General features: G+C 50.0%; 1 protein-coding gene across 3 annotated transcripts in view; it reads right to left on the bottom strand.

Moving 5' to 3' along the window:
- The window catches only part of ADCY8 (adenylate cyclase 8), a 131304-nt gene that overhangs the window by 69267 nt on the left and 43679 nt on the right, over nucleotides 1-18358 (bottom strand). For all 3 annotated transcript variants that reach the window (XM_036437545.2, XM_036437546.2, XM_036437547.2), the window contains exons 3-4: nucleotides 13383-13513; nucleotides 6618-6729 (exon numbers count right to left, since the gene is read on the bottom strand). In XM_036437545.2, coding sequence (XP_036293438.1) covers nucleotides 6618-6729; nucleotides 13383-13513 — 243 coding nt within the window. The remainder of the gene's footprint in view (nucleotides 1-6617; nucleotides 6730-13382; nucleotides 13514-18358) is intronic.

Raw genomic sequence — 18358 nt, 5'->3', positions numbered from 1 at the left:
GCTGGCACCTTAAGAACTGGGGCTGTCTTAGAAGCAGGACAGTTGTTTGGTGGCTTCACAGTCTTGAACACGTGATTCTTACAAAGCTTCAAAGCATATCAAGCCCCAAAGAAAAGGTGCAGACTTCAATACTGAGCAGGTACTGACTGAATGTTGTAGCACAGGGGCCCAGAGCATTGGCAGAGGAGTCACACTGCTTGGGGTTAGAGCCGAGACAGCCTATGTCTTTCCCGTGTCTTTAGTTAAGTTGCTTAACCTCTGAGCCTCAGTTGCTTCATCTGTAAAGTGGGAACAAGAATAGGACTGGTGGTATCGTGTCTGTGAGGATCAACATGGGAAGACTGAGTGCAGGGCCCAGCGGAGGGGGCACAGAGTTAACGTGGCCTGTCTCTGGTGAGGACTTGGACCTGTGCCAGTCTTTCACCTCTCTTACCTGTGACCCAGGGTGGCTGACTCTCCCTTTTGGCTTCCTTGGATAGATGGGTGAGACTGAATGACCCTGAGATGCCTTCTAGACCTGGAGCCCCAGGAGCATGGGTCTATGCATTGTAGGTAAGAGGCCCTCCTTATGGGGTGGGGTCCAAGCTCAGGGGAGGGGAGTTGTAGAGAAAGGAGAGCTGAGGTGCCAGCAGCGCCATGGAGGCCCTGTATAGCCGGGCTGTACAGCACGGTGCTGGTCTCCTAATCCCATCAGGAGTTAGGCCGTTGTGTGTCAGTAACAAATGAATGCACTTAAAAGCATAGATAAAAGGACGTGTAGTTTGTACTTAGCCCCTCTCCCAGTAAAAAGCAAGCGTCAGACAAGGAGAAGAGACTCAGAACCGGCTCTGGTGCTTCCAGTCTGGATCTGATCTCCAGGGTCTTGCCAAGCCTCTCAAATAGGCACAGATGCCACCTTCAGAACTCCAAGGGCACCCACAGCCTTCCCTGGATAATTCTGAGGAGCCTATGGTTCCTGGCTGTTGGCTGCTTCAGTGCTGCTAATTTTGCAAAAGAAAAACTGAAGAGGTGTGGCCAGTCAGGGGTGCCCAGGCCCCTCCTCTGAGACCCCTACAGCTTCCGGGCCAGGATGGAGTCCTTCGCCCACTAGGCCTGGCAGTTTCCAGATTAATAGAGTCCATGGGACAGTGACTAAAATACCAGCTAGAGGGCTCAACTTTGTATTTGCCAAGGAAGAATGAAGCCAAACTAACAACCAAAATAACAACCCAACCAACATGGCTTATATCATCACTTAAAAAAAAAAAAAAAAAAAGATATTCCTAGAATAAATGAAAATTCTTTGCCTAAATTAAATTAACATTATAAAAACTCACTCAATTGCTCTATGGATGTGTGTGTGTGTGTGTGTGTGTGTGTGTGTGTGTGATTCCTGAACAATGTGGGATTTAGGGACACTGACCACTCACACAGTAAAAAATCCACATAGTAAACTTCTGACTCACCCAAACCTAACTACCTACAGCCATTCCTTGGTAACTGCAGGGCACTGGTCCTGAGACCCCCCGGAGAGACCAAAATGCTCACGCCAGCCTTCCACACCCGCATTCACTCTTTCATGCATGTAATGTGTGGAAGGCCTGTCTTCTTATCTGTCAATTTGCAGACACATTTTTCTGATCAATTCCTAAGTGCTGTCAGGTGACTTGACAGTAATAGCCAAGCACCTTCCTTTTATCTGAAATTGCTTTGTAAAGTTCCGATTAAGTTCCAGGTTCGCTTTGATATTGAAGAGGAAAAATAAAGTCAGGTGAGGGTCTTCTTGCAGGTGTTACTGAGTTAGTCTTAACATAATCCTTTTCCTCCCACCTCGATGGCTTTGATATGATAAAAATCTTGGGAAACCCAGAGGGTGTATGAAACCATTTGTGTAGATAAAACTTAGGAGATCTATACACCCAATTATCAAAGATGGCTCCATAGTTGAGCAGGAGTAGGACGATGAGCATGGGTACTTCCTGTGTTGTCTATATCTTTGGTGTTTGGGTTTTATAGAAGGAACAGCATTGCTTTTGTAATCAGAAGAAAAAAATCAATAAAAATGAAAAGAGAGAAGATTCTCGGGACAAAAACCCTGTGCAGTTAATGCACTCAAAGTAGTTGTGTGAGAGGACATGCCGTTATCTCGTTGTGATCACAGAAATAACAGATGACTATATTGTCCCAGTAACAATGGGATTGTGGTAAGTCCCTTGTGCAGCCCCAGCCCTCGGGCCCACCACCCCTGGGATCCTGGTTTCCCTCCCCTCCCGTAAGGCTGCTGTGTTTTCACAGATACAGTTCCATGATCATGTGTGACTAGTTTTTGTGCTCTTAGCCATAGATTTATCAATCCATGTCTATAGATCAGAGACATGTTTTTTTCATGCAATAAATATCTTGAAATTCTTTCCATGTCAGTACAGAAACAGCTCTCTCCTTGATTTTAATCTGTTACTGGCTTTCCATTGGGTTCAATTTGTTCTTTATAATAGCAGCTTAGGTTCTTCCAGTTTTGCCAGTCATTTTAAGAAAGGTTTAAGCCCATCATGTTAACAAATAAATATGTTGGTTGCTTTACAATTTTTAAAGACTTCCTAATGATATACATATTCTTCATTCCTAATTTGGATGGGGAGGGGCAGGTAGGAGCTACTTTATTTTACAAAAAGATTGAAGACCAAAAGTGACAGAGACCAAACCCCCTAAAATGGAAGTTTGCCAAAGGGTCAAACGTCACAGTGCTCGGTTCTGAGCAGCCCTAACCACGGGGAAACCGAGGAAATCGATTGCACTGAGAGGATCTCTGACAGGAGGCTGTGAGGTTTCCCCGGCATCTCAATGATGCAGTGAGTGAACAGGTGCAGTGTGTGCCATGCGCATGGGACGTGGGTTCTCTCTGGTGTCAACATAAGGGAACTCTAAAGCAAAGACTGGTGGCCAGGAGAGCAAGGTCATTCCAAAGGCACAGGATTTGGTGCTAAAAGGCGCTCAGGGGCAGGTTGTGGGGTAAAGCATTTGCAGTGGGGCTTCTCCTTTCTGAGTAGCCTTGTTTGCCCTGGCAGAGACTATTCAACTTTTCTCCTGAGGTCTCCTAGCCCAGTGGTCGGCAAACTCATTCGTCAACAGAGCCAAGTATCAACAGGACAATGATTGAAATCTCTTTGGAGAGTCACATTTTTTAAACTTAAACTTCTAGCGCCACTTCTTCAACATAGACTCGCCCAGGCCGTGATATTTTGTGGAAGAGCCACACTCAAGGGGCCAAAGAGCTGCATGTGGCTCGTGAGCCACAGTTTGCTGACCACAGTCCTAGGGCAGCAGGTCCTGATGCACCTGGGGCGGATAGACTAGGCGTTGACGAGCACTAATGGGCACCAAGTCCTTATGTGGAGCAGCCCGGGTGTGAAGGAGCATCTCACAGTGTTGTTCCACTTGTCCTTCCTCACACCTCCGACAGGAAATGAGATGCAGAGAGGGGATTTGCACAGGAATGTTTAAGTCCGGCCTCACTCGAACCCTTCAAGCCATCCAGCAGAGGCAGCAACCCATCTCTGAGGTCTCCTGTTCCACTCCTAAAATGCCTGATCCTTTTGCAAAATAAAGTAGTTCCTATCTGCCCCTCCCCATCCAGATTAGGAATGAAGAATGTGTGTGTTGCCAAAACCGGTTTGGCTCAGTGGATAGAGTGTCGACTTGCGGACTCAAAGGTCACAGGTTCGATTCCGGTCAAGGGCATGTATCTTGGTTGCGGCCACATCCCCAGTAGGGGGTGTGCAAGAGGCAGCTGATTGATGTTTCTAACTCTCTATCTCTCTCCCTTTCTCTCTGTAAAAAAATCAATAAAATATATATTTTTTAAAAAAGAATGTGTGTGTTACTATGGAAGCCGCTGGCCTTGCTCTGGGTCCCAGATGCACCACCTCCCAGTGCTTCTGGGCACATTATTTTACTTCTTTGAGCCTCAGTCACTTGTTCTGTAAAACGGGAATAATAAAAACACTGCCTTGTAGGTTTGTTGTGAGAACTAAGTTAGGTAAGCCAGGGAAAACACTCAACACAATGCATTAAAAAAGGCATTTTATCAATATTCAATCATCTCAAAATTAATAATAACTTTACTCCATCATCTATCTGTGCTTAATTTGTTTTTTTTTCTCTTCTTTAAAACCTTTCAATAAGAGTGATAACCCAGAAGGTGGACTTCAGAATGTGTCCAGTGGGGATCGGGATCATTGGGCTATGTACCTTCATTTGCTCTCCCCCTCCCCCAGACAAAATCCATGTTCCCACAATGTCACACCATGCCCGCAGGCTCCTCTCTCATTGCATCGCCCTTGCCCTTCACGCTCTAACAATCCTGAGCTCCTTATAGCTTCCACGCAAGCAGCACAGAGTTGCATTTTCACACTCCCTTGCCTTTGCCCCGTGGCTCAGCCTAGAAGGCGCCTCCTCCTCTCCTCTGATGTCAGCAAAGCTCTTCCTCTTTCTCAAGCCCCAGTGGGCACAGGCCCTCTTCTCTGGGTGCCGCTGGATGGCCACCACCATCACGCCCAGCCTGTCCAGCATCTGGCTGGACTTCCCTTTGCCCACCACCCTGTGCCTGTCACTGCTCGCGCCGCACTGGACTGCAGTCATTGCTGGCTGGGCCGTCTCCCTCACCAGCCTCGGAGCTCCCTGAGGGCAGGGACTGGTGTGGCCTTCCCGGAGCCCTGCAGCTCCCCTGGCACATGGTGCGTTGTCCATAAATGTTGGTTGAACAACTTGCATTAACTGTTACTGCGCAACCCTTTCCCTGAGTCAGCGGGGTCTACTGTGACACTAAAAATCAGCCTTGGTCACTTTGTCGGTCTCGAGAGAGGGTCATTTCTAGACATCTTAGCGTGTCTGAGCAGAGATATTCACGACCATAATATGAAGCAGAATGATTTATGTGCAGCACACCAGCCCCTTTGATGCAACAATCAAAAGATGGTATATCCCCCCCCCCCCCCACCTCTCAGTTCCCAGCCCTTCAGGGAAACCCAGCTCTTGTATCAGGGGAGACCTCAGGCTCCACCCCCTCCCCGCCCAGTGAGTGCCCTCGTTAACATGGCCTGGAGCTGCAGGCATTTCTGCGGGTTTTTGGCGGGTCCCTGTCTGTCTGTGCAGCGCACCTCACCCCTTTCCCTCCGGCATCGCTGAATCTCTTCTGGTGTCTGAGTAGCTAGCATCTTTATTTTCATTCTCCCGGCTGACGGTCCCTATCTTCTCACCTCGCTAATAGATATATAAAATGTGAGGAGCCCTAGTCACATACAGAGCACCCGCATCACCCCCAAACCACCCCCATGCTTCCCTGCAATCAGTCCACACCCTCCATTGGCAGCCACTCAGCTCTTCTCGGTCCCTGTAATTTTGACTTTTCTAGAGGGGCTTATGTGAGGAATCATAAGATGTTTAGCCTTTTGTGTCTGGCGGCGATGGCTGCTGCTGCTTCTTCTTCTTCTTCTTCTTTTTTACTTTATTTTATTTTTGATTGAATTTATTGGGGGTGATATCGTTAATAAAATTATATAGATTTCAGGGGTGTGTCATCAGTATATCGGGTAGGCTTCTTTCGCCTGTCATATCACATTTGAGACTCAGGGATGTTCTGGCATGCATCAGAGGCATGTTCCTTCTCATTGCTGGATAGTGTTCTCTTATGTTGTTCTCTCATTGTTAAGACGCAGCCTAAGCGCCACTTTCTCCTGGAAATCTCATGGGGTCTGTGTTGCCTCTGCAGTCCCGGATCACCCAGAGGGACCTCTGCACACATCACACTGCATTGCTCGCCTCTTTATGTAGCCCCAGCTGGACTGAACTCTGGGAAGGGAAGGTGTGTGCTTTAGCCACTCCCACACTCCAGCACGGAGCCCCACTCACAACCCCTGCAGGCGCTCAGATTCCCTTACGAATGGCTCTCTGTTGGGGCGAGGAAGCCAAAACAGGGCATTCTCAGTGCCCCGAGAATGCACTCCCCCTTGATGTGGTTTCATGGAACTCACTCCCACCAGCCAGAGAAACTGGCCGTGATGCACACCCTTTACCAAGAAGGATGAAGTAACTCCTGGCTTTCGGGCCAGGATCTGTGTTGTGATGGCAAACGGTCATCTTTTAACCTGTTTCCTACTGATCTCTGATCAGCTAACTGAAGGTAAAGGTGGTGTCTCGTTGGCCAACACAGCAAAGCTCTTCAGTAAGGTCAGGCTCAGTGGGGCCCAGGGGACCACTGTGTCTTGAGAACAGGTGAAATCAGGCCCGATGGCCGGTTGGCTGGGAAACGGCAGGCAGCCACCCCTGCACAAACCAGGCTGCAGCGGGGTGGCACCTGGCCGCTCGGGGGACATGATGCTGGAGTGGAAGCGGATCAGAAGGACTTGGTTTAATTGTCACTCTGCCAGCTGTCTCTCCACTGGGAAGATTGACTGTCAACCCCCCATCCAAGACCTGTCAATAACTAACACTGATCCCAGAATGTGTGAGGATCAGGGGGCCACGCCTGGGGGCAGGATGCAGAACAGTAATGACATTGGCGGTGAAGGCCGAGTCCTCCCCTAATTCACATGCAGTCCTCACTCCCGCCAAAGACAAGCAGGGAATTAAATTCAACTCACGTGAGCCAGGCGATCGAATCGGGCAAAGAGCTCGTTGAGCATCCTGACCAGCTCCTGAGCGGACAAGGTCGTAGAGAGGTTGGTAAATCCTTTAACATCTGCAAAAAGAATACTAGACAACAGGGAAGGGGTGGGGTGGGGAGAAAGTACGTTAATATTTTAAATCATCCGGGACACACATCAACATCAGCAGAGAAATCAGCCGCGGTCTGGGAGGTTCGCTCTCCCTGCCGTGCGAGTCGGGAGCATGTCTCCGTTTCCAGCAGACATCCCCGCTGAGACAGTGCTCCCAGGAGTTCAGGAAGGATGAGGGGGCAGTGGAAAGCCCTTCTTCCCGGGCAAAACTGTGCAGTGTGGGCAAGGCAGACACTTTCCAGAAGGACATTTGTCATCAGGAACAGAGCAACGTGTTGGGCGAAGCCAAATGAAGCTTTATGAATTATTACTATATTTTCACAATGAGCAGCAACGCAGAGCAAATGGACACAGAGCAAAATCGACACAGGGAGAAAAAGAACTCAGAACCTCCTTATCTCCAGCCCAATGGCATGTACTAAATAAACCCCGAATTGCGGACAGAGAGAGGTAGGCATTTTTGAAAAAATTATGGGACTAGGTAGAAACCTGGGAAGCCTCAGACTGAACAACTGATACCTAAAATTTTCCAGGACTAAGGAGTTCATTGAGGTGAGATTTCTGTCTATGCATACGGTTTGGCACAGGGAATCGGGATATAAGGGAAGGGGTAGTCCTCCAACGCCTTCTAAATGCAACAGAGTCTTTGTTCATTGACCCAGTAACCCGGAAGTGGGGGTGGGGAGGGGGGATGTGCAAGTATTATTGTCTTCTTTGTAAAGATGAGCAAATAGGCTCAGTGGGGCAAGGAGGTTTGTCCAACATTCTACTGGAGCATGTTGAAGAGCTGGGATTGTACGCTTAATGGAAAAGAGAGAGAGAGAGAGAGAGAGAGAGAGAGAGAGAGAGAGAGAGAGGGAGGGAGGGAGGGAGGGAGGGAGGGAGGGAGGAGAGAAGAAGAAGAAGAGAAGAAGAAGAAGAAGAAGAAGAAGAAGAAGAAGAAGAAGAAGAAGAAGAAGAAGGTGGAGTGGAGGTGGAATGAGGAGGAGGAGGGGGAGGGGAGGGGAAGGAGAAGGAGGAGGGGGAAAGAGGAGCAGAGGACAGGAGAGTAGAGGCAGGTATCAGAGGTAGTAAAGACTATAACCTGGATTATTTGTTATTTTCTGCTAAAAGCATTCCTAACTGTGGACACAAGCCTGAAACAGTAGTAGCAGCAACACTGGCAATAACTGTGAACTGGAATCGGATCTAAGATTTCTACTGTATTAACTCATTCATTCCTCATAACAGTCTACTAAGCAGGGCATGTTATGATCATCTCCATTTTACAGATAAGAAAACTGAGGCCCACAGACATGGAAAGCTGCGAGTGAACCAGGAGGCCCGCTCTGGAGTCTGTACTTTTTATCACCACAGTGGCTTCAAAGGTGGAAAATGCAAGGGCCTGTAGATCATGTAGTTCCACCTACTCACTTTATAGCTCCACCCATTCAAAACTGTTACTACCCATCTGTCTACGGCAGGGGTGGGGAACGTCCAGCTTGTGGGCCAGATAAGGCCTGGGAAACCACGTGGTCTGGCCCTGCCGAGGCATTAGGACTTAGTTAATTACATGTTTGACTAAATACAGCAGGCTAATTTTTAAGTTGATAATTTTATATGGCCTGCGAATGATGTTATCAATATTTAAATGGCCAATGGCAGGAAAAAGGTTCCCCATCTCTGATCTATGGCAGAAGTGGTGTATTCAGTTATTCATTCATTTAGCAGCTGGTTAACTGAATGACTACTGGGTGCCAGGCACTGGAGATACAGTGGTGAGCAGGAAGTACAGTCACAGCCCCTGTGGAGCATGCAGCCTACTTTATTTTTTATTTTTTAGTATTCTTATTGATTTCAGAGAGGAAGGGAGAGGGAGAGAGGGAGAAGGAGAGAGGGAGGGAGAGAAAACATCAATGATGAGAGAGAAAATCATGGATCTAGCTGCCTCCTGTATGAACCCCACTGGGGACTGAGCCTACAAATAGGACATGTGCCCTGACTGGGAACTGAACCATGACCTCCTGGTTCATAGGTCAATATACAACCACTGAGCCATGCTGGCCGGGCCATGCAGCCTATTGAAAGAAGAAATGGATCCCCTGAGAACAAAGTCATCAAAATGTTCACATGTGCTCCGTGTTCCAATATTATCAAATCCCTCCTGGTCTTCTGATGACGCCATGCTCTATCCACCTGCGTCTGTGCAGCACACCTGCTCCCAGGCACAGCTTTCTTTCCTGTCGCTACTTATTAAAATCTGCCTTGTCCTTCAAGAGTCCATCAGAGGGTAAGACTCATGACTGTTTTCTGAGTAGCATCAACAGACGTGAGCAGAGTCAGGACCTCCTTCCTCAGAGTGTGGTCACAGCCCCCACCGGCCTCTCCTGGGCTCTGGTCAGACATGCAGACTCTCAGCCCGCCCCCCCCCCCCCCCGACCTGCTGGGTCTCACTCTGGCATAACAAGAGCCTCAGGTGATTCTTGTGCGCGGTCAAGTCGGAGAAGCACTGCCTTGAACCATGCGTGTGCACTGAGAGTGAGTGGAAGGGAAGACCTGCAGCTGAAGCCGGGCCCTGGCTCTCATTCTGCTGCCCCCACGTGCGGGGCTCAAGGCGGGGCCTTTGTTTCTAAGAATAAATTTGTAACCTTCCAAGATCCTCATCTTGGAAGATACTGACGGGACTGTATTAATTTCCAACTCTAATTTGGTTATATAAGTTGTTTATTTGGCTAAAAATAAGCGATGTTACCCAACAGTCGCTCTGCAAATAGAGTCTTCAAGGAGGCTTTAGCAGAAGCCACTGGAATCGTTAGGAACACTGTGTAGTTTTGTCTTCCTAGCTGTGTGTTCCAGGGACACGCATCTAATCTCTCGGAGCTTCCACTTTCTTGACAATAATGCAAAGATGAAAGCTGCATCTACTTTCAAGGCAGGGCTACTCTCAGAAGACACGCTATAAATCACGCCACGGTCCTCATAAGTAGAGGATGCAGAGCATCTGTGGGTATTTTTGGGAACCAGCGAGGGGTTAATAGATTACCACACAGGCAGGCCTTGAGAGGCAACTGGTTTTCTGGGCTCATTCAATTCCATTTCGCTTGTCCATGAAACTCTAGTCTGCAGGGCGAACATGGCGCGTGCGCACGCTGGCAGGCCTGGCAGGAAATCAACAGCCCAAAGTAGGTGGATGGAGAATGTGCAAACCACGTGGCATGGACGTGGCTGGAGGAAAGCTGGGAGAGCAGCCTGGCATAAAAGCTACTGTCCCCCACATCCACGCCTCCCTGCCCTAGCAAAGACCCTCAGTGCCACCCTTGTAGCTGGGTGGAGCAATCCCATCAGGGGTCATCAGTGGCATCAAGCAGAAGTGGCCCTTGTCATTTCTCGGCCAGGGTGGGCCTTTTCTGCTCTTTCCCCTCCACGAGCTGAATGCCAGGGGACGGCACAGCTATAAAATGCGGGGCCTCTGTGCCTGAATCACCCCCCCCCCCCACCAGGAATATTATCAGTGGACAGTTGAGTGACTAGAGTTTTTGGAGTTTCAATGATCAAAACTGGGAGGTTCTGTGTTAGAGCAGACAGCAGGGCCTAACTAATATGGGAAGTGTCTTACAGCGGGGGTGGGAGGATGGGGAGGGGGAGAGGGGAAGGGGATGAAACAGGAAAGAGGAATAGAATTGGGCAGATGGGGCTGGAAGCCGAAAAGCCTTCCAGTACATCTTAGACATCGCAGGTGCGTATAGACGAAATCAACCTGAGTTTACATGCTTGGACCCTTCCAGACAGCTCATGCTTTGGATTGGGAAGTAAACCCGGAGGGCGGAAAGGATGCAGCCAGTGTCTTGTAGGGGCCGTGGCTCCCAGACAGTGTTCCGGATGAGAGCCTGGCCTGCAGGCTCCCCGCTCCCTGGGCCCACGGATGTCCCCAGGCATGGCGTGGTGCCTGCTGTACACCCACTGATGGGAGGCGATGGGCCGGGGGGGTGGCCACGAAGAGGGACAGATTTGGAAATGATGTCAGAGAGCTCCCTACCCCGCAGCGGTGTGCTCTGCGGGCTGGGGGACGGGGCGTAGCAGCCGGTCTGACTTTGTTCTCAGACGCTGGCCAAGGACTGCCCTCCTCTGCGTTTCCACTGCGGGTCTGAATTTAGCATTGCAGCCTCGCTGTGGGCTGCAGAGGCCCGCCGCCCCCGGGTGAGTTCATCTCCCCAGAACCCGTGGGAGTGCCTCAGGGAAGGGCTGGGAGAGGCCTGGGCGGCAGTCTCCAGACTCTCGTCCCCTTACAAAGGGCTCCTTTGCCGCGAGCCCAGGCCACTGAGAAAGGTGGGCAGTGAACTGGGTTTTGACTGAGTGTGCTGTGAACTCCCAGGAAGGGGTCTCGGAGCGTCAGGCCTCAGTTCAGTGGGTTTGAAACAAATGGGCAGATGAAGAGGGCGGAAACAGCTTCCGTTATTCCGGACAGAAGGAAGCACTGGGATCGATTAGTGCAGAGAGAAAGCCAGAGGTGCTGTTTCCTGAACTTGAGGGTGCCCCGTCTGTGGGAATGGGTGAGCCGGCTTGTGTATTTTCTCCACTCTTTTTCTCAGAGAAGGTTAGTTTCCCCCCATCTTTCTCTCCATGGTGACGGGAACTCCCATAATGTGTCCTATAGTGATATGGTCCCTCTTTTATGTTAATAGTTAATGCTCATCTTTTATATCCAGTCCAGGCATATCTGTGGGCCCGGGGTCTTGTGCTGCCCTCTCTGCCTGGTCTCCTGTCCGCTTCACTGGGCTGACTCAGTTGTAACTGAGGCAAATAAGAACAGTCCTCTATCCACCTGCACCCTCCACCTCTCACTGCCCCTCCTCACCCCCCCACACAGGGCTTCCTCGTCTCAGCTTCCCTTGGCACCTTTGCCCACTGTAACTGCCTCACAACTATAGGCACTGCCCAGAGCCAGTTCCTCTAGAATTGGTAATGATGAGTCCCCTGACCCCTGGTCTGGGGCATACCTCCCTCTCCCCAAAGCTGCTGTGTGACGAGGGGCCTGGGGCAGGGTGGCTCCACTCCTGAGTGCCACCCAGAGGCCCACCTCTACAGACTCTGCCGCCCCAGGGGGTGTTAGAACCGCGCTCTCCGCTGGCCTTGCTTCGGAATGAGTGTAGGCAGCCAGACGTGCGGGTGCATGGACTGTTCTTCCCTCCCTACAGAGGTGGGAAGCAGGGAACTCAGAAGGAAGGGTGGCGTTTTCAGAGCCACGTGCGGACTTCCCCTCCGTCTGGGGACTTCCCGCCCTGTGGTATTTGGTGGGAAGGCAGTGCCATTCTGCTGTCCACGCTGAACATGCCAGCAGTTTGCTTCCGAGTCTCTTCTGGCCAGTGACGGGGCTCTGCCAGTGGGCCACACGGCCCAGGCTTTAACTTAGCTGCAAAGAGGGGGGTGGAGGGGGCGGGGGGGCGGGGGGCGGGGAGGTAAGGAGTGGGGGCAGGGCAAAGGCAGCCATATCCAGATCCTGGGCCGCTGAGGCACTGCAGAGGTGACAGCTGGGCGAGGACAGGGAATGAGCTCTTCGGAAACAGTGGGAGCGGGGCCTTACAGGCCTTGTGCTCTGCTCTGCTTCCGGCTTTATTCCAGATTGTTCCTGAGACCACCCCTCTGTCCCTCCCCAATTTCTCTGGAGCTTCTTGGAACTTCTTTTAAATCAGCCAAGGTTGGGTTCCTTTTTGTTTGCCGCTAGATACCACGTCTGGAACAATGTATAATACGCCCAGTGCTCTATGATTCTCTGGCCATCCCTGTCCCATGCTTTCTATAGACTGGCTCCCTGCAAGATACATAGGAACTGCCCGTTTTATGGAAAGAGATCTGAGATTCACGTCTGTAACTCTCCAAGCTCACGCACAGGGGAGGTGGAATTGGGATTCTAAAGCTGCTCTGCCTCAGTAAGAAGTCCTCGCTCTGGTTTTCAGTGCACAGCGTGTTGTCCAGGGCAGTACTGGGCTCAGAGAGGGCACTGATGGGTGGGTGGGTGAGTACATGGATAGGGGTGTGAGGAAATAGGTGGGTGGGTGAATATATGGGTGGGTGGGTGGATTGATAGGTGGGAGGGTGAGTACATGGATGGGTGGATGGGTGGGTGAGTACATGGATGGGTGGGTGAGTACATGGATGGATGGATTGATGGATGGGTGGATAGATGGATGGATGGGTGGATGAGTAAGTGGATGGATGGATGGTTGGCCAAAAATGCATTTCAAAAAGAAAAAAAAGCTGTAGTCTGTTTTCGTATTGTTTTAAAGACATTGGTATGAGGAATATAAGGAGGAGACCTACTGATCACCCTGAGGTTCCCAGATCTGTCTGGGGTTAGCTTGCCAACCCCATGAAAGGGCTTGGACTTTCCCACTGAGACTGTGAAGGCAGGCAGGCCCCTGCAGGGGGGCCAAGCAGTACATCAGCACGCAAATATGCCTGCGTTTCCCTGACATTCTTCTCGAGCCTGTTTGGAAATGTAGACCCTCTCTGGTCAGTAATGACTAGCTAACGAATTAATCAGCCAATGAAAAATGGCACTGACACCCGGGCAGACGGAAGTCTGGGCAGCGAGATGAGAGCATCGCAGCGCAGGGAGCGCATGGAGCACGAGTGGGGTGTCGCCCTCCTCACCTGACATTCTCGTAGCGATGGATGTAGATCCGGTGGAACTGGTGCTGCAGGTGCTCATCTTCCACGTTGGTCATGTCATTGATCATCTCCAGGACGACAAAGCGGGGCAGCACGGACAGCACAAGCCGCTCCTGGGACAAAGCAATGAAGAGGGACAGTCCCGTTAGGCTGGCCACCGAGGCTAAGAGGGTGGGTGGTCAGTGGGGAAGCCATGGGCTGAATTTCCTGAGGAATCGCTCATTTCACCCCATTTATGAACGTGACAAATATCTGTGGACTGCTTGCTGCTTGCCAGGCACTGTGCTGGCTGTTGGGTGTGCAGTGATGAGCCACATGGACAGATGTCCTACCCCTGTGGGGCTTACATCCCAAAAGGGATATCAACATTAGATATTACACATTTATGGCATGTACCATGCATCATGGAGCATGAGGGTTGATGACAGCTGATACCTACCCGTGTTTCCCGGAAAATAAGACCTAGTGTATGGAAAGATAAGACATCCCCTGAAAATAAGACCTAGCGCAACTTTGGGAGAAAAAAATTAATATAAGACACTGTCTTATTTTTGGGGAAACAGGGTATGAGTTGGGAATGAGCCCACCGAGCGCAGTGCAAGGAGAAGAGAGCTCCAGGAAAAGGAAACAGCAAGTGCAAATGTCCTGAGGCAAGAGGGAGTGATGGAGGGCGTGGTGACAGGCAAGGCTCTGGAGGTGGAGACCTATCTTGCCACATGTGTAGGGTCTATAGCATTTAAATCCAGCCACCACTGGAAGCCACTACGTGGTACTGAGCAGGGGAGAGACAAATAGGTTTGCATTTTCAAAGACCCTCCTGGCTGTGGTTTGGAGAATGAGTGGTGGGGAGGGAGCCAAAGGTAGAGGCAGAGAGGCCTTTTGGGGAAGCGCCTGCAGTGGCCCAAGTGAGAGGTGATGTAGGATAATGTCTATAGGTTTGGTACCCAGCTGAGACGGCAAGAGAGAGAGAGTATACCACGGTGGTTGCTGGGTGTTGAGTTTGGTTGTTGGTTGTTGGGTATTGAGTTTGGTTGGAGGTTGCTGGGTGTTGAGTTTGGTTGGAAGTTGCTGGGTGTTGAGTTTGGTTGGAGGGTTACTGGGTATTAAGTTTGGTTGGAGGAGTGTGCTGATTTGTTGATGCTGGAGACACATTGATTGAAACAGGGGGCCTATGAGAGAAGCCAAGCTTAGGAAGGCCCCAAGTCTTTATCAAGAGGAGCGGAAATGAGACTCACACAGCCTGAACGTGGGGGCCTCATGCTATTCTATAGTAATAATATGCTTCACTGTGATCAACATGGTAGATAAACATCAGAGCAAAATAGCTGCTTAGAAGAACACGGGCTAAACCCTAAAAAGGCTTTGTGTTAGGGAACCAAGCAAGAATCTAGCTTATTTGCTGTACCGTTCGCTCTCGTGAGGAACTGGGTTTAGGACGGGTATGTTCTAATTGCCATGGTATCTCCCATCCTCACAGTGAATTATGGGTTTTAAGCATTTTCCGCATCCATTCTTTCATCTGTTCCTCACAAAACCCTGGAAATAAGCAGGCACGAGCAATCTTTATGTAATGGAAGACTGGGTCTGAGAGAAGTTGACCAGTTACCCAGCGGCGGTGCCAGGACACAGTTCTTTCCCCGCGATTCCTTGCCGGGGGTTCTGGGTGAGATGGGAAGAGCCTGGGTTTTGAGTCTGATGGGAGTTCGAGTTCTGCCTCAGACACTTAACAGTGACGTGGCCTCCGGCGAGCCACGCCCCCTTCGAGCGTTAGGCCCCTAATTCGGCAACTGGCCATGACATCATCCATGTCACAGGGCTGCTGTGCGAATTCAATGAAATCAAATACAGGTGTGGCACACGTAGGTTTATGGTTGTCATACAAATAAATAGCACAGTGATTAATAAGTAATAATTCCGCGAACTCACAACTGGAGACCTAAGTTTGCCTGCCCCGTATGTAAGGGCCTGGTGTTAATTCCCTTCCTCCTCTCTGCGCTCTCGGACCCCGCTCCCATGTAAAGGGCTTCATTCGTGAAGTGCCCACTGCGCTTCCTGGGATGAGGCTTTTACCTCTCCCCAAAGCTGTCTCATCGCAGGACCGAGAGCCACGCTTCTTATCCATTTCGTACTGTTGGTCAACTCCCAGGTGCTGGCGGCCTGTTCACCTGGTCACTGCAGGTACTGTCACAGCTCCGAGGGCACTCAGTGCCCGGGAACTGCAGGTGCTAACTAAATGCTTCCAAAACCAACACCTGGCCCTAACTGGTTTGGCTCAGTGGATAGAGCATCGGCCTGTGGACTGATGGGTCCCAGGTTCGATTCCGGTCAAGGGCATGTACTTTGGTTGTGGGCACATCCCCAGTGGAGGGTGTGCAGGAGGCAGCTGATCGATGTTTCTACCTCTCTATCCCTCTCCTTCTCCCTTCCTCTCTGTAAAAAAAATAAATAAAATATATTAAAACAAAACAAAACAAAAAAACACCTGGACACATGGCAGGCGTGTCCAGCTCAGGGGTGCATCCCCTCCGAGGGCCAGCAGTGTCCCTGGGCCAAGGTAGCTATTTGTGAAATGCATTCTTTAAGTGGCGATGCCCAGTCAGGCCTCAAGCAGGACATAGGTGCTTTAAGGGAAACTTTTACAGCAAAACTCCCCAGCTCCAGGCTTGCCCGCCTCCCCACAGCCCTGCTACTACCCAGCAACAGCCCGCCCCTCCCTGCGCAGAGCACATTCTGGAAGACGGACTTGGCCTGGAGTCTGCTTAGAAAAGCCCCTTCGTGACACTTTTGTTTCCCTCTGATTTGTTGATGCTGGAGACACATCACTCACATCCCCTGAGCACAGCATTGAAAGGGGATGGGAAAGGGGCCCTCCGTACAATCCCTGCTCCTGCTGAGCCATAATAAATGGTTCCCAGCTTCAGCGACCAGAATGTCAGAAGCTCTCCTGAAGCCAGCCTGGGGCCCAGGGTGGCCTTTGAGCCCCGTTCTGCACATCCTTTACTTCCTGTTTTGTATGGTTTCCCCCCTCATTTGCATGAAAAGGGGCCTGGGTTGATTCAGAGTGCATGGCGGCTCCTGTCTGGATTTACACGTCATCTCACGTGACGTGTTCCCTTCATGCCACCAGCATGGCTTCATGGTATCCGTTGCTAGAGTCCCCCCTGGGGGAGACAAGGCGGGAACACGGGGAGGCCCAGCAAGGGAGCACGGGTAGTCCCCGTGCAGATGGAGTCTGGGCTTGCACAAAGCAGGACCTTGGGATGGTGTCAGGAAGAACTGGCCACTCCAGGCTCTTGCAGACCGAGAGGCCTCTGGGGACCCCTCTCTGCAGTGAAGGCCCAGGCGCAGGGTGAGAGACTCTGGTCAGTCACAGACAATAGTTTGCTTTAACTGACCTCTCCCTCTGTAGACGCCAGGTGCTCTGCATCCAGTATCTAATCAAAACCTTAAGTGCTCGGCTGGCGTGGCTCAGTGGTTGATGGTGGACCCGTGAACAAGGAGGCCAGGGTTCAATTCCTGGTTTACAGACTTGATCCCCAGTGTGGGGAGTACAGGAGGCAGCCGAGATCAATGATTCTCTCTCATCATTCATTTTTTCTCTCCCTCTTCTTCACCCTTCCTCTCTAGAAACAATAAAAATACGTTAAAAAAAAAAAAAAAAAGAACCCAACACAGTTTAGTAAGGAATGGGTGACTGTATTATGCGGATTTCTTTGATGACAATGAGATGGATATCAACTCAACAGAGCTGAAGAAAAATCAGGTTTATCATAAGTATACTTCCTGACTCTATAACTGAACCCCTCTGTACCAATTTCCCCATCAGTAAATTGGACATGATAATAGCATTGCATGGCTGGCATGGCTCAGTGGTTGAGCGTCAACCTATGAACCAGGAGGTCACTGTTCGATTCCCAGTCAGGTCACATGCCAAGGTTACGAGCTCAATTCCCAGTGTGGAGCATACAGGAGGCAGCCAATCCATGATTCTCTCTCATCATGGATGTTTCTATCTCTCTCTCCCTATTCCTTCCTCTCTGAAATCAATAAAAAAACAAAAACAAAACAAAACAAAACAAAAAAACCCCAAAACTAATAGCATCTACTTCATAAGGCTGGTGTAGAGTTACAGGAGTTAATATTTGTGTTAACTGAAACCACAGCCCGAATGTGTGATGAATTCACAGGCAAGGGTGCTCTATTTTAAGCCTGGTTTTAGAGCTCTAATTGCATATTGGTGCTGAGGCGAAAACCACTTAGAGTGGGGACGTTACTCAGGATCTATGAGGATGAACAGGCAGAATACGTAAAAGGCAATTGGGCTACACCATGAAAAACCTCCAGTCACAACACGTTTAATAATAAAACATTTAAAGATGTGTCATCAAAATCCTGGCCCTGGCTTTTGAATCTATATTTTAAAGGCTTTTATGGAATTTTCACCCAGAACGGTTATTGTTTCTGAAAGCAAGATGTGAGCTCAGCCGAGCGGAAGTTGTGTTTTAATCGGCTCCCGAAGGCATGTTCTCTCCAGGCTGACTCAGCGGTAAGGTTGAAAGTCTGGGCCAGTGGTCGGCAAACTCATTAGTCCACAGAGCCAAGTAGCCACAGGACAACGATTGAAATTTCTTTTGAGAGCCAAGTTTTTTTAACTTAAACTTTCATAGATCCTGGTACACAGTAGGTGCTTATTAAATAGCAGAGGTCATCAGATGTGTCTTAATTCACCCAGGGGCTAACTCACAGGCCACGGCCTGCAGGACGCTAGAGTCAGTATCCTCTAAATTGACTTGACATCTGTGTACCTTAAAGGATGACACAAAAAATTCACGTTTCAGGGACTTTTTCCTTCTCTTTATCTTTTTTGAAGAGTTAAGATTTTCTCAGGCCTCGTCAGTTAATAAGTGCCCAGATATTATATATCCAATTTGAAGTCTGGAGGCTAAGCAGCCTTCCGG

This window comes from Pipistrellus kuhlii, unplaced genomic scaffold (assembly GCF_014108245.1).
Source record: "Pipistrellus kuhlii isolate mPipKuh1 unplaced genomic scaffold, mPipKuh1.p scaffold_m20_p_14, whole genome shotgun sequence".
Taxonomy (NCBI): Eukaryota; Metazoa; Chordata; class Mammalia; order Chiroptera; family Vespertilionidae; genus Pipistrellus; species Pipistrellus kuhlii.
The sequence above is the reverse complement of the archived record's forward strand: the minus strand, read 5'-3'. Positions and strand labels throughout refer to the sequence as shown.